The sequence below is a fragment of the Rhincodon typus genome, chromosome 25, assembly GCF_021869965.1.
Source record: "Rhincodon typus isolate 14 chromosome 25, sRhiTyp1.1, whole genome shotgun sequence".
NCBI lineage: Eukaryota > Metazoa > Chordata > Chondrichthyes > Orectolobiformes > Rhincodontidae > Rhincodon > Rhincodon typus.
In genome coordinates, this window is record NC_063356.1 from 39,013,257 (window position 1) to 39,030,321 (window position 17,065).

At 42.7% G+C, this 17,065-nt stretch overlaps 1 protein-coding gene across 1 annotated transcript in view; it reads right to left on the minus strand.

The window, feature by feature from the left end:
* The window catches only part of LOC109937577 (tubby protein homolog), a 109,081-nt gene that overhangs the window by 43,924 nt on the left and 48,092 nt on the right, over window positions 1-17,065 (minus strand). Inside the window, exon 2 of the mRNA XM_048611847.1 lies at window positions 8,117-8,264. Within this exon, the coding sequence (XP_048467804.1) occupies window positions 8,117-8,264 (148 nt within the window). The remainder of the gene's footprint in view (window positions 1-8,116; window positions 8,265-17,065) is intronic.

Below are 17,065 nucleotides of genomic sequence, written 5' to 3' on the forward strand. Positions count from 1 at the left end.
TTCTGCTCCTATGATGCTGCTTGGCCTGCTGTGTTCAAAAGAAATTAGTGTCTTTGAATTCCTTTGAGGCAGAGCTGAATAGTTCTTTGATAAGCAAGGTCATGAAAGACATTTGGATAAGTACAAGATTAAGAAATGTTTGGAAGGATATGGGCCAAGTGCAGGCAGGTGGTACCAGTTTGGATTATGGTCAGCATGGACTAGTTGGATCGAAGGATCTGTTTCTATGCTGTGTGCCTCTATGACTCAATGAATGTAACTCTAGAGACCTCTAAAAATAATGGGTGGAATCCAACTGTGGAAGCCCCACTTTTCCCTTTCTGACAGCTACGCATTTTGCTGGCAAGGAAAAGGGCGGGCAATGATCATGCAAAAGGGAAACCTGAACTCAGCTGGGCCATTTCAACTTAGAACTGAGTTCAAACAGACACCATCTCTGGCTGTTCCAAGGACCTTAACCCACACTATGGGAGTCATAAATTGATGGAACAAACACAAACACTCTCGGAGCCTGGATAACATCTTTTTAAGTATCACGATCTGAAAAATTTTAAATCTCTTGCTCTTTAAACATGAAGAAGAACAGGCTCAATCTGCCAGTGAGTATTAAAAAATATTTTTTTGCTGGATTGCTTTGATGGACAGTCCATCTTGTGTGGATTAGAAAATAAATTATCACCCAAAAACAACTTTGTTTGTTTACGACATTACAATAGATGCCTTTGTTGACATTTCCCTTCAGTCAGAACATAGAACATAGAACAGTACAGCACAGTGCAGGCCCTTCGGCCCACGATGTTGTGCCGAAATTTTACACTAATCCTAAGGTCTAACTAACCTCCATCCCTACCTTCTACTATCATCCATATGCCTATCTAATAGCCACTTAAATGCCCCTAATGAGGCCGACTCCACTACCCTCTCTGGCAATGCATTCCACGCCCCAACCACTCTCTGAGTAAAGAACCTACCTCTGACTTCTCCCCTACATCTATCTCCACTCACTTTAAAACTATGCCCCCTCATAATAGCTACCTCCACACTAGGAAAAAGTCTCTGGCTGTCCGCTCTATCTATACCTCTGATCATTTTGTACACCTCTATCAAGTCACCTCTCATCCTTCGTCATTCTAAAGAGAAAAGCTCTAGCTCTCTCAACCTTTTCTCATAAGACCTTCCCTCCATTCCAGGCAACATTCTGGTGAATCTCCTCTGCACCTTTTCCAATTCTTCCACATCTTTCCTGTAATGAGGTGACCAGAACTGGACACAATACTCCAGATGTGGCCAAACCAGGCTTTTGTATAGCTGGAGCATAACTTCACGGCTTTTGAACTCAATCCCTCTATTAATGAAAGCTAACACACCATATGCCTTCTTAACAACTCTATCCACCTGGGTGGCAGCTTTCAGGGAACTGTGAACATGAACCCCGAGATCCCTCTGCTCCTCCACACTGCCAAGAATCTTTCCGTTAACCCTGTATTCTGCTTTCAAATTTGTCCTTCCAAAATGAATCGCCTCACTCTTATCAGGGTTAAACTCCATCTGCCACTTCTCAGCCCAGCTCTGGATCCTGTCAATGTCCCTTTGTAACCTAGAACAGCCCTCCGCACTATCCACAACATGACCCACCTTCATATCGTCCGCGAACTTACTAATCCACCCTTCCACTCCTACATCCAAATCATTTACGAAAATCACAAATAGAAGAGGACCCAGAACAGATCCTTGTGGTACACCACTCGTAACTGAGCACCATGTTGAATATTTTCCGTCCACTACCACCCTTTGTCTTCGATGGGTCAGCCAATTCTGAATTCAATCTGCCACATTTCCCCCTATCCCATGCCTCCTTACCTTCTGCATGAGCCTACCATGGGGAGCCTTATCAAACGCCTTACTTAAATCCATGTATACCACATCCACTGCTCTACCTTCATCCACGTGTTTGGTCACCTCTTCAAAGAATTCAGTAAGGTTTGTGAGGCATGATCTACCCCTCACAAATCCATGCTGACTATTGTTGTTAATATGTCATGATGAATGCTTGACACATTTTCACAAGCTACAATGATCTTATCAGAAGGTTCTAAGTTCACAGTTTGATTGCCAGTTTATCTAAAGGATTAAAGCTATTAAACGTTGGCGGTCATTGAGGTGGGGTCTGATTAAAAGCTAGTTTTTTTTATAAGAGATCACCCATTTTGAGAGATTTAAAACCTTGTACGGGTTTCATGAAAGGGAGCTTTTTCACTATCAAACATATGAGTGGGAGTTACATTTGACGGTCAAAAGTATGCTTGTTTTCCTTTCAACATTGGTCTTCAGGTCAGCACTTGGTGGGTACTGGGTGAATGGCAATGAAGTAGAAAGGGTGTAAGGGTGTGAGTTAGGATGGAAGTGAATTTAGTAATGATGAAGGGTTATGCATGTCAAGGTGCATGAGGTGGCATAGGATGGGCCTTGGAAATGGGTAAAGGGTGAAGGATTCTGACAGGGTGAGAGCATGGGAGTCTAAAAGTATATAAAGCAACTGGGAACGCTGTCTAACCAGCTTCATAGAATTCCTACAGTGTGGAAACAAGCCATTCAGTTCAGCAAGTCCACGGTGCCCCTCCAAAGAGCATGCCACCCAGACCCATCCCCCTACCCATTCCCTGTAACTCTGCATTTCCCATGTCTAATCTATCTAACTTACACACCCCTGGACACTTTAGCCTGGCCAATCCACCTAACCTGCACATCTTTGGACTGTGGGAGAAAACCAGAGCACCTATAGGAAACCCATGCAGACACAGGGAGAATGTGCGAACTTCACACAGACAGTCGCCCGCGGGTGGAATTGAACCCGGGTCCCTGGTACTGTAAGGCAACAATGCTAACTACTGATCCACCATGCTGCCCAGCTTACTTTCGTATTCCCCATCCCTTTGGAGTCTTTGGAGTTAGTGGGCCCAACTGCATTCTGCCCCCGCCTTTCAGGAATGAAAATTGGATCTAACACGTTTTTTAAACTGAGATGTCTGCCATGTTGGGAAATCTCCCACCTTGATACAGAGAATTCAGTCCATAATATTTGATACAACACATGGATTTATATACTTGAGGTAGTTTAGGCAGCTTGAGTCAGATATTGACTATTCTCCACGAAAAGAGTCAGCTCCCAATGTTAACGCTGGATCGGGCTTGTTGCAACTGAAAACCATGATCCCTGTTCCTCCCTAACCTGCTTAGTTTGAACATACTGTCATTTGGAATATAACATATGCCTTTCATTACCTAATACACCGCAGTTCTATCAGACCCGGTCTATGCCTCACACAAGCATTGAATTTCTTCAGTGCAGAAGCAAGGCTATTTGGCCAATCATGTCTGCACTGACTTTCTGAATGAACAGTTCACCCGGTGCAATTCTCCTGCATTTGCCTCTGTAGTGATTGGAACCAGGTGGATCTTATTGACTATGAGATCCTTGATTAGGGTCGTTAACCTGGGCCAATCAGGGAGCCCTGGCTGACAGATATAAACAGGAGAGTCAGAGTCTCTTTACTTCAGGGACTGACTCTAAGCTGGCTGGCTATAGACAGTGAACTGTGCACATGTACATAAAGGGTGACTTGGTGATGGGATACTGGCCTCTGTGCAGTTATTTCAGCCTCGTAACACTGTATATTTTTCCTTTCTAAGGTAACAATCTAGTTCCTTTTGGAATGCCTTGATTGCATCTGCCTCTCCTAAACAAAGATCTTAACAACTCTCTGCATGAACATTTTTCCACATTGCTTTAGCTTTCTGATGATTACTTTAAACCTGTGCTTTCTCATTCTAAATCCTTGCATGAGATGGACCAGGTCTTCCCTATCTACTCTTTCCTGATTCCTCATGATATTGACCGCCTCAATCAAATCTCCCTCTCAGCCTTTTTCTCCCTAAGGAGAACAGTCTCAACTTCTTCAATAAGGACAGAAATTGCTGGAGGAACTCAGCAAGCCTGGCGGCATGTGTGGGAAGCTAATATTTCAAGTCTAACATGACTGTTTTTCTGAATCGAAAGGGCTTGGAAAATGATGACTTTCTTATGTTATTGACAGAGATAAAGGAGGTCCAAAGAGAACAGATGGTGTGTGGATGTGGTGCAAAAGACAAAGGGGTTGCTAATGGTGGTGAGAGAGAAATAGAGCTGTAAAATGGGTGAAAATGGGCCACTACATTTGCATCATTCCAGTCAAAAATGCATCATTGGTCACAAAGAACATTGAGATGGCCTGAGGTCATAAAAGGCATTAAATGAAAACAGATTCTTTCCTTCCTTTGCTGGTCACCTTGGTGTATAAATAATACACATACTTGGTTTAATTTTCTAAATGATTATGTATGATGAAGTGCACAGTGTCGGATCTAGCCCTATGCATGGCTCATGTACCTTGCTGGTGTTTTGTGGATGCCTTTTCAACAGTGAAATAGGAAGCAGGATTCTCCTTTTTCTTCTTGGGGTCTTTGATGAACTTGGCGTAAGGGTCTTTCTCTGGTTCCAGATCTTCCAGCTCGGCCTTCAGTTTCTTATTCCTTGTTTTCTTTTCAGCAACATCTTCTAGTGTCGCGTGCCCCGATGGGAGAAAGCAAGCAATGCCATAAATGAGAGAGGTCCCAGAACCACACAAACAGAAATCTGCTGAGCAAGGTGGTGCCAAGGGATTGGAGAACTACTGAGCATCTGTGCAGATGGGTTCAGGGGTCAGGAATGCTGGCAGCCAATAGACTCAGAAGGAGGAATAGCTTGATAAGCAATGCATGCCAAGACTGAGGATATAGCACAAAGCCTAATGTCAGAGTCACTTGAGATAGATCAACCACAATGCTATATAAATGTAACAAGCATGTTGTTTATCACTGCAATCAGTGTAAAAAATAAGTGCATAAATCCCACATTAGAGTTAAACCTTTGGGAAAAAAAATAGTGCTGAGTGGCGCTCTCCCAAATTGAATAGATCACAAGACATTCAACTCAGCTCCCTCTCAGAGTCTGGAGTACGTACATTCCTCCCTTGACTTTTTCTCCAGATCTCAATGAAATACATGCTAACCTTTCAGTGTTGGATCATGGTTGAGAGGTCAAGCTACCCACTGTCTCCACCGGCATGGGTTCACCTGTATATACTGCATTTGTTCCTTAATTTCAGAATGCCAGCATTTACACCTTTTACTTTGGCCTCTTTTCTCAGCTTGTTACCCAAATTCATTCATTCCCAACAGGAAACATGAGAAGCAGTTGCAGCATGAACATTTCTAATGTAATAAATACGGGATTGGAGTGGAGAGGATACAAATTCCTGTGGTTACTGTGGGAAAAGTCATCATCCACTAGTGTGCAAAGATTTTCTCCTCTCAGCATATCGAATCCATATGCTTCTCATTCACCTACATTATAAGTCACAGTGTGTAGAGTCTAGAATTTTATAGACCAGAAGAAGATTGTTCGGCCCATCATGCCCAGGCCAATTCATTGAAGGATCTATCAAAAATGCCTTGTTGCTTTCCCATTTCCCCATTATTTTTCCTAATGTTTCAAATATTCCTTTTGGAAGATTACAATTGAATTTGTTTCCTTACATGCAAAGAATTCAGACCAAGTCAATTCACTGTCTATCAAAATGAAAAAAGAGTCTCTTCCTGGTTTCTCATTTCCCCCTTGAGATTTGGACACATGGTCACTTAGAAAAGATAGACCAAGGTCATTCAGGATTATAAAAGCCCACCTCCCCAGTATGTTGTTCATTCCACAGTGGGTTGGAATGTTGAGAGCTCCTCCAATTTCTCATATGCAACATTGAATGTCGAGATCCTAGTCAATCCTGGTTAGGGTGAGGGGGGCATTACAGAGGGAAAATCAGAATGAAGGCCTTTCCTCTGTGTGTTGACATTGTCTGTGAATTTTGCAATAACTTATACAAGTCACTGACGCTGAGGATATTTTGCAGAGATTTGACATGGCGTTCATCATGAATTCAGCTTCACTCATATGCAACAGGTGAGAAGAATGAAAATCAACCTTTTTATATTCTCAGCATAAGATATGTTCCCTGGCTGGAGAATGCTGAACCTTATCAGTGAATTAAAGAAGTTCTTTACAGACACAGTCCAATCTACTTATAACAGGAAGTCAGGGGTAGATCATGAGTTTGTGTAAAATGAATGGTAAAGACCATATCATTTTATTTTTGTGCTTTGAAAACTGTTGACTGAAATGAGAAAGAGCTATTTTAAAATCAGTGTTTGAAAGGGTGTCAGTATGTTTTTGCAATAAAATACCTAATACCTATTACAGATGTTCTGTAAACGACTGTTTGAACAGGCAGTAGTTGAAGTTTGAGATGCAGAGAATGGAGGCCAAAGGAATGTAGGGATGTAGCTTTTATTGGCAACAAGAAGTTGATTGGTCTATGGACTAGTGACTAGTTATTGATGACGGAGTTCTTATTACCTGCCAACAACTGTGTGATTGGTTCTTAGGAATTGAATAGTTTGGAACTAGGAACAAGTTACAGAGACAGTTTAGTTCCCCAGTTCAAGGGTGGTCACTCTGTTCTCTGTGGTCAAATCTTACTGCAAACCTAAAGGAAACTAGATTTTTATCTGCAGCTAGAGTCTAAAAAATATTGATTCTTATTCAGCACAGAAACCTGGGTCTGAAGCTCAGGTAAATTGGGCAAGTTTGCATCCTTTATAAAATCTTTACATTTTGTGACATCTCCAAGGAATAGTGGGACTCGTTTTCCAGCCTCAGTGCATCGTTACTGAATGATAACAAATTGGTGACGTTACATCTGACCTTAACAAAAATCAAGGTTAGGAAAGCATAAAATGGGCTGTTGACTCATTGACACCACATTATGTTATGTTACTATTAAAGCCAAGATCTAACCCATTGGGTTAATTCCAGGGAGTGAACTTCAGATTAGTCAGTTCACTGTTATCGAATGTCACACTGATGAATTGCTAAGGACTCTTTCCTTAGCTCCCTCTGTTCCTCTGCTCTGACTGGCCGGGCTGTTGCCATGGAGAAGTAAATATAGAACTCCCAACTCTGAGTTCCGAATTCCATGGCAATCCCTCGGCCAACCAGGTTTGACTTGCCAACCAATCTTTTTCCCCTGTAATGTAAATTGCTGTTATTGTAGGGATTTTGGCATTCTTGTGTTTGTCCTGATGAGTGGAAGATGAAAATCTTTGGCAACACATCTTTCTTTTCAGAAAAAGCATATTTTGTACTTCCAAAGGGACTATACTTGATGTGTGAGTCCAGACAATAAGTACCTGTAAACATTTGCACTATGAATGATGCTGAACCTGATCCAATTGTTACCTGAACACCACAAAAACGTAAGAACATAAGAACTCGGAGCAGGAGTAGGCCCTCTGGTACCTCGAGCCTGCTCCGCCATTCAATAAGTTCATGGCTGGTCTTTTCATGGACTCAGCCCTACTTACCCGCCCACTCACCATAACCCTTAATTCCTTTACTGTTTAAAAATCTATCTATGCCTTAAAAACATTCAATGAGAAAGCCTCAACTACTTCACTGGGCATGGAATTCCACAGATTCACAACCCTTTGGGTGAAGAAGTTCCTCCTCAACTCAGTGTTAAGTCTGCTCTCCCTTATTTTGAGGCTTTTCCCCCTCATTCTAGTTTCACCCACCAGTAGAAACAATCTCTCTGCTTCTATTTGATCTATTCCCTTCACAATTTAATATGTTTCTATAAGATCAACCCCCCCATTCTTCTAAATTCCAATGAGTATAGTCCCAGTCTACTCAATTTCACCTCATAAGCCAACCCTCTCAAACAATGCAATGATGGCTTCCAGCTAGTGCTTATGGATTTCCTCCTTTGGTTTAAGAGAGGTCATTTGTAGTGGACTGACTGATCTGCTTTGCTACTTCCAATGTTGGAACAAACTTCAATGCTACATGAATAACCAAATGTTACATTTGGATGTTTGGGAGTAAAATTTCCCTATCAACATATAGCCTAGAAATGCCTCTCAGACAATCTGCCAATGTGGCAGGCATATCCTCCCCCATACAGCTACTGGTACAACCAACATGTCTTACTTTGGTTCACAGTCTTTCCTTCAACAAGTGGGGTCTGTTCACTAAGACGTCTAGTTCTGGTCTTCTTTAGTTTCTTGTCCTCAGTGTTAGATTGAACCATCAGAGGCTCCTGGCGTTTCTTCTTCTGTTTCTGCTTCAGCAGTGCACGCTGTGTGGACATGGAAGACAAACTTTAGCAGGTATTGTTTCAGTCATTGAGAACATGAACAATACAGGATTGTCAGGACATAGGAAGGAGAAAAGAATTGTCAATGTCAAGCATATGTTGTGGAAAGTGTAAATTACTTAAACAAAAACTGCAAAGCCCACAATAAGTTCCTTCTCTAATGTCTCCCTCCCTCTCTTTGCGTAGCATCCTTGTTGTCTGATGGTGGCTAAATGTAATTCAATAATGCCATGATATCAAGATCTACCTCACTCAGTACAGGGATTAAACTTGTGGAATTGGCATTACCTCTAATATCAGCTCAATGTACTTTCCTGTACTCATACCTATAACAGCGAATTTCTGACCCAGAAAAATATATAAGTCAAACCTTTTAAATTGATGGTTGGCACCACAGCATTCCCAGTTTGACCTCTGGCAATGTGGTTAAATCTATGCATGATCTATGCTTCCTGTCTGAAAACTGCACACTGAACTCTAATTTAGCACCGATCTGTCCTGTGGTGTTTGCCACTTCAGATTGTGCAAAAATCTAGAAAATAGCAAGCGCAGCGTCTTCAATAAACACGCCCTCTCTGCTGTAGAGGCATTTCACTAGTGCAAAAGCTTACTTTAAGTGACAGTATGAGAAGGTTAGGACTGTATAGGCCAGAAATTCTCCAGCAAGATCTGATATGGCTAGGTAATGAGTTTGGCTGATCATTGAATCAAAAGGTTCCTTTATCTACTGACCTTCACAGGAAAAATATAACAGTGAAGAGAAAACAATACAACACTTTAGAACATAATATAGTGAGAATAATTATTTGTACCGTGGGCAAAATTGGAGTAATATTTCCTGCACAGCATTGGCTGTTCAGTGCTTCAGTAATCATAGGATTTGCGGCACAGGTTTACAATGAAATGTTCTCTTTGAAAACTGTTCAAGGCTGTCTTCTCAGTAAGAATCTGGGGACAGGAGTCTTTTTCCAGACTTTTCCTGTCTGTTAGAGAAAAAAATGTAAGTGCTTGCATGATCATTTCCCCATGCAGGCCACCAGGAAGTGAACCTTAAAAGATTTCCGAAGCTAAAGGTTACATCAGGATTAATCGGGAATGTCATTATATCTGCAATGGCTAAAGTGCAAATCCATTTTTTTCACTACATTATTGGGGAAACAAATTAGGCTGTCGTGGAACTAACAGAGCTTTTCATGTGCAATTCAGATAGATTGTCCTCCACAGAGCTCATTGTGTACCCTCCCAGATGTACAGTTTTGTACAGAATTCCTCATCTATCATCCAGATAGACGCTCCTTAACAAAGCTTGTCCCGCTTCTGAGACTCATAGAGGGGTGTATGCATTTCACTCACTAGAAGGGAGAATGAATCCACTAGAGGATGAATAATATGAAATCAATGATGATCATCTGTGGGTTGAACTTGAAAGAGATTTTAGGAAACTGAGGGTGCAAGGGCACTCCTTACCCTTCTAACATGAGAATGGATTGTCTGAACATATAAACTTCACTTCCAGTCAGTTCAATAGGAACATGAGTTGGATTCCATAATGGATGCGTATTCCATTGTGCTGCGTTTAACACTTAAGTAGTGAAGATGAAAATTAGCCTAAGTGGGGAATTGAGAAAGGGAATGAAATTTGATTTGGACAAGAAGCTGGCATTGCATTGCCCACCTGTCATACACGTTCAGTCCCATTAGCCTGAGGGGACGAACCTAGAGCAGGAACGAGCAGCAGCTGGGAGGTTGCCTGTTCAATATTCCCATGTCAGGCCAATTAGCCTCCAAAATGACATGAGAAAAATGGTCAAATGGTGATTCCGAGACAGTAAGAAGTCATGCTGATGAATGGTTGGTAGGAGCCAGGCCTTACCTAAGGCTTTTGGGATGACCTAGATGATATCAGATGAGTAACTGAACATTGTGACAACTAGGACTTGATAAATTGAAAGTTGATAACTTGAAAGTCAATTCACTGGTTTTCAGCTAATTTTAGGTAAATTGCCAGCCATGGGCAAGTATTTAATGCTGCAACAATAACTCTCTGGGAATGAATTAAGCATGTTTAAATAACGAGAACATTTCCATCCCATAGAAATGTCCAACATCATATCAATCAAATATGGATTTTAGTCAATATCTAGGAAGAAAAGTGTTCAAAACAGAGCATTTCCCAGCAAAATAGGTTCCCCTATTTTAACAAATGGGAAATATAATGCTACCATGTGTCATAAGGCATGAAATGTTACAAATATCGGCTTCTCTTCACTGTTAAAACTGAAGCTTTAAAATATTAACAAGTTTAAAATTCACTAATGTGGAGGAGGAAGGAAGTTTAGACCAATGCATTGAACAATCATCCATAGGATTACACAAGGTAGACATCACAAAAACAAGCCTTCTGGTCTAACCAATCCATGTTAGTATTTATATTCCAGTTAAGCCTCTTCCCGTCTTTCCTCATTTAAGTCTACCATTATATCCCTCTATTCCTTTCTCTCTCATATACTTCATTCATTTTTCCCTAAATGCAACTATACAATTCATTCGACCGCTCTCTGTGGTACTAAGCTCCAAATTCCCACCAGTCTTTGGGCACAGAAATTTCTTTTGATTTCCTGATTGGATTTATTCATAGACATTTACAGCATAGACGGAGGTAATTTGGCCCATCGTGACTATGCCCATCAACTAAACTTTTTCTACGCTAATCTCATGTTCCAACTTTTCATCCATAAATTGTGGAGGCTATGACAATGCCGAGTGAATATCTAAATACTGCTTAAATATCTCATGAGGTTCTGACTCAACCAGCCTTGTTGGTTTCCCAGTGGACTTTGTGATGACTGTTTTATATTGATGTCCTCAAGTTATCCTCTTACCCACAAGAAGAAACATTTTCTCTGTATATATGTCACGATGTCGCTTAATATGCACCCATATTATCAAAGTAATCCTCTCCTCACCCATCCCACTCTTCTCCCCGATCACTATGCACGTTACCATCCTTGCAACTGTTTCTGCCAACTCACCAAGAAATAACTGATGCAAAGCTAAACAATAGAAGCTTTAAGGAATGAGAGGCTCTTCATTCACTGCAGGGCTGCAGTTCGGCCCTTGTTTGTGTATTCTGTCAGGATATTCCACAGCACACTGTCAGCTTTGTTTCAAACTCTGAGCAACCACCGACATGTATTTTTAATCTATTTGAGGATTTGACATATGGATTCATTGAAAGGCAGTAATGCAGACAAGCTGCAGCTAACTCCACATGGGGTTTTGATATCCCCATTGGACAATGCAGGAGAGCTTTATTTTCTTACACTTTACCTGGGGTGCAATTAGTTCCCCTCAAGTATTGTGTTCCTCACATGTGTTGAGTTGTTCATGGTTTTGATTGAAATTCCTTTTTCTTTGAGCTTAATGATCCACTCAAACCCAACAGTCCCAAGTTTCTCGAAGCCAGAGTTAACTATGGCTTGCCATTGCTCTTCACAAGTCCATGACCCATTTACTAATATCTTTGGGTGATGCTGTGGCTCACTTCTAACAACCTACCTCTGGGTCAAATGGCTGTGAGTTCAAGTCTCATTCCTAAGTTCTGAGGTCAGAATTTCAGCTGACATCCCACACAAAGAGTCACCCGAGGCTGGAATTGAACTGGGGTCCCTGGCAATATTAGGCAGCAGTGCTAACCATTGAGCCACCATGTCACCCCTGACAATAAGACAAGCAAACTGACATAAAGTGCCTCTACCTCAAATCTGCAACAAATGAGTGCACATGTGGACTTTGATATAGAGATCATTGAATGGTGCAGCGTAGAAAGTAACCATTCAGCCCCTTAAGCCAGCTTAAGTTATTTGAAACAGCTATTTAATCATTCCCATTGCTCTGCTCTTTCTCTCCGGCTCTAAATATTTCTACTTTGCAGTTAGAAGTTCAATCTCCTTTTGAGAAGTGCTATTGAATCTGCTTTCAACATTGTTTAAGGAGGTACTTTCCAGATCATAACTCACTGTGTAAAATAAAATCTCCTCAGCTTCGCCCCCAACCCCCAACCGGCCCCAACACCCCCTAGTGCTTTTGGCAATTACCTCAATTCAGACACAGACACAGCCACCACTGGAAACAAATTCTCTTCATTTAGTGTCAAAGACCCTTACAATTCTGATTTTCTCAAAACAATCTTCTTTTATTCTCCTCTGCTCTAGAGAGAACAATCTCAGCTCTCAGAGTGCCTCCACAAACTGAGGTCTCTCACTCCTACCATTCCAGTAAACATATCCCACCTTCTGCAATGTTCTGAAAATCTGGTGGCCAGAACTGGATACAATTTAAAACACACATTCTGTTGTCAATTATTGCCATGATCTTGATGACTGCAATAGAACATGAACCAAAATTTGTTTTTGTGATCTGGGAAACACACTATCCATTTCATAGTGAAGATTATCGCTCACTTCACTCTCATATTTGGGAGCTTTGTCTGCCAGGAACCAATAGGAATAATTCTCAGGGTAACTCTCAGAAAAGATTCATTTGGATACATTTGACTCTTAAACTTTGAGGGCTGCTTTGTTAGAGGTTTGTGTGCTATGTAGACACTGAGAAATGATTTCTTCAGGATCAATAGAAGATATATGCGAGCCAGGCCATTCAGGAGTGAAATTAGGAAGAACGACCTCACATGAATCTGAAACTGCTCCCAAAAAAAGTTTGTGGATGTTGTTTGGACAAATGCAGTCTTCAAGACTGAGATCTATAGACTTTTGTTCCCCAGGTTATCAAGGGATATGGAGCAAAGGCAGTTATTGGGAGTTGGGGTGAATGTGAGCTATGATCTAACCATGGGGATGCAGGCTTGAGAATCTCAATGATCTTCCGCTGCATCCATCTTCATATTGCAGAGTTCATTTGGATTTTTGACAAGAGTTTCAGGTATGGAGAGTTGTCACCTGGGAACACACCATTTTAGAATTAGCTGTCAGGTGCCAGGTACCAAGCACTCCTCAGTTGAGGATAAGAGATAACAAGGTGTAGAGCTGGATGAATACAGCACGCCAGCAGCATCAGAGGAGCAGGAAGGCTGATGTTTTGGGCCTAGACCCTTCTTCAGAATTGGGGGTGGGGAAGAGGGTTCTGAAATAAATAGGCAGAGAGGAGGAGGCGGATAGAAGATGGATAGAGGAGAAGATAGGTGGAGAGGAGACAGGCAGGTCAAAGAGGCGGAGATGGAGCCAGTAAAGGGAGGAGATAGGTCAGTCCAGGGAGGACAGACAGGTCAAGGGGGCAGGATGAGGTTAATGGTAGGAGATGGGGTTGGGGCTTGAGGTGGGAGGAGGGGATAAGTGGGAGGAAGGACAGGTTAGGGAGGTGGGGACGAGTTGGGTTGGTTTTGGGATGTGGTAGGGGGAGGGGAGATTTTGAAGCTTGTGAAGTCCACATTGATACCATTGGGCTGCAGGGTTCCCAAGCGGAATATGAGTTGCTGTTCCTGCAACCTTCGGGTGGCATCGTTGTGGCACTGCAGGAGGCCCAGGATGGACATGTCGTCTGAGGAATGGGGGGGGGAGTTGAAATGGTTCGCGACTGGGAGGTGCAGTTGTTTAGTGCAAACCGAGCGTAGGTGTTCCGCAAAGCGGTCCCCAAGCCTCCGCTTGGTTTCCCCGATGTAGAGGAGGCCACAATGGGAACAGCGGATGCAGTATACCACATTAGCAGATGTGCAGGTGAACATCGGCTTGATGTGGACAGTCTTCTTGGGGCCTGGGATGGGGGTGAGGGGGGAGGTGTAGGGGCAGGTGTAGCACGTCCTGCGGTTGCAGGGAAAAGTGCCGGGTGTGGTGGGGCTGGAAGGGAGTGTGGAGCAGACAAGGGAGTCACGGAGAGAGTGGTCCCTCTGGAAAGCAGATAAGGGTGGGGAGGGAAAAATGTCTTTGGTGGTTGGGGTGGAAGTGCCAGAGGATGATGCGTTGGATCCGGAGGTTGGTGGGGTGGTACGTGAGGACAAGGAGGATTCTGTTTTGGCTGTTATTGCGGGGAGGGGGTGTGAGGGATGAGTTGCGGGAAATGCGGGAGACACGGTGGAGGGCGTTCTCGACCACTGAGGGGGGGAAGTTGCGGTCCTTGAAAAATGAGGACATCTGAGATGTGCAGGAGTGGAATGCCTCATCCTGGGAGCAGATGTAATGGAGGCGAAGGAATTGGGAATGGGGGATGGCATTTTTGCAGCAGGTGTATTCTAGGTAGCTATGGGAGTCGGTGGGCTTGAAATGGATATTGGTTTCTCGGTGGCTGCCAGAGATGGAAACAGAGATGTCCAGGAAGGAGAGATATTTGGCTGCACAATCCTGAAGCCTAGTTTCAAATCTAAGCCCCAATTGATGAGTGATAATCAGTTATGGTGCAGTTCGGTAGGGTAAACCCAGATAAACAGAGGAAGGATCTTTCTGATGACCAGGGAGTCCAGAACCAGTGGTTCACAGTTTTAGGATATGGGGTAGGCCATTTAGGACTGAGATGAGAAGAAATGTCTTCACCCAGAGTGTGGTGAACTTGTGGAATTCTCAGAAAGCGGTTCAGGCCAAAACATTCAATGTTATCAAGAAGGCGTCAGATATAGCTCTAAGGGCTAAAGAAATCATAAGGTATGGAGAGAAAGTGGGAACAATGTATTGAATTGGATGATCAGCTGTGATCATATTGAATGGTAGACCAGCTCGAAGGGCCAAATGGCCTACTTCTGCTCCTATTTTCTACGTTTCTTTGTTTATACCCTCTACACTGATGATACTTTAACAGGCATGTTTGAAGAGATTTTTCTCATGCACCAATGTGGCATTTTCCACATGCTTACCTGGTTTCCTTAATAATCATAAAATCGCTACAGAGTGAAAGGAGGCCACCAAATGCACACAGACTCTCTATGGAGCATCCCACCCAGACACTATTGCCCACTCCACCCTATCCCTGTAAACCTGCATTTCCCACGGTTAATCCACCTAGACTGCACAGTCCTGGGCACTATTGGTAATTTAGCATGGCCAATCGTATCTGAACTGCACATCTTCAGACTGTGGGAGGAAACTGAAGTACCTAGTGGAAACCCAGGCAGACATGGGGACAATGTGCAAACTCCAGACAGTCTCCTGAGGGTGGAATCACACATAGGTCCCTGGTGCAGTGAGGCAGCAGAGCTAACCACTGAGCCACCGTGCTGGCCCTGTTCCTGGGAAAATGTTTGAGAAGTTTTGCTAGAGTAAATGTGCTATATAAATGCATGCCTTCTTTGTTGTTAACAGCCAACCTGTGTTCTCCCTGAGTGAAAATGCCAATTTAAAGCAGAATTAAATGTGCACTAGGTGCTGAATTGAGATGACCAAAACCACTCAGTGCAAGATCTACTCCTGGCATCGATCTCAATCATCTAGTTCCCAGAAGACAGGCTGATTTATGATCTGTATACAACTCAGTAAAATGACAATGAATGTAGGAGAGGTCACTTACCCATCAGGGAGCAGTGAAATGAGTGCAAGTAAGGAAAACAGAGAAGGGTTTGTTATTTCAAGCTGGAAAAACAATAAAGCAGAACTTTAAGAATCATAAGTAACGAACTCAAAGGAGAAAAAGGTTTTAGATCTTTAGCACAGACTCAAGTAAAGAATGACGCCAATACTGCTGCCTGAACCCACTGGAGTGTTACAGAAAAGCAGTGTTTGTTGGTGCTAATTATTCCCCAGCTCTCCCCTTGCCTGGTGAGGTTAGCCTCGATAAGGTTCCCGAATATCTACAATTGTTAATGATTCCTCTCAGATTTGTGTACCAAAGAGAATTGGGCCTGACTCCATCAAAATTGTGGGAGGGGAGATGGGGTTTAGGGTAGGGGGCGCCGTGGTACTAATGGTGAGAGGAAATGCCTATCCTCACAATGGAACCATCTATTTTGGGTGTGTAGGTACTGGACTCATTACCTGCATCCTATCCCACACCAGGAAAAATTTGGACCCCTGGGAATGGGAATGTGAAAGCTGGAATTGGGTCGTGCCTGTCATATTTAAATAGCTCTGAAATAGTGCCAACTCTGCAAAAGTCTATCTACTAGTGTCCAGATGTCATGGGGAAGGATTTAAGACTGTCGGGTTTTATAAATGGTTATACTTTAGGCTGCCTGTTTAATTCCAAGATGAATTGGATTTGGGGTCTATAGGAAGCCTATTTAGCATTTCTACCTGGATACAAGTGCTGTATGATTCATGTTGCCATGGAGAAGAATTTTGGGAAGCAAAAAGTCTACAGAAACTCTTTGTATGAGCAGGTTGATGGTTTCCTAAGATATTATTGAAGTTCAAAGACACAGGTCAGTCCATAAACATTGGAGAGTGAGAAAAGAAGAGAGGCAGCCTATCCTGCATCTGAACAAGAGAAAATGTTGGTCACTATTCGGAATGTGGATGGCTATGTGCTCTGATTGAAGATGCTGAGTTTGCTTTTTACCAGGGCCACTCAACTCTTGTCATCATTACAGCGTTGGTTCCAACATGAACTAAAGAGCCAAACTCCTGCAGGGAATGTTCACTAGTGATTGCACAAAGTCGGGCATCATTTGTGACCCCTTACATACTGAAGCAGTCCATGTCCAAATGCAGATTTGGGTAAACAAGTGGCAAGTCCATTTTGGGGATTTTAAGTTATCTGGCTGGTAAAGAAATGAGGAAAGATCTGAGAAGAACTTGCGGACTGGTTCCTGAGGATAAAGTATCCACTTAACAAGCAGCAAAGAG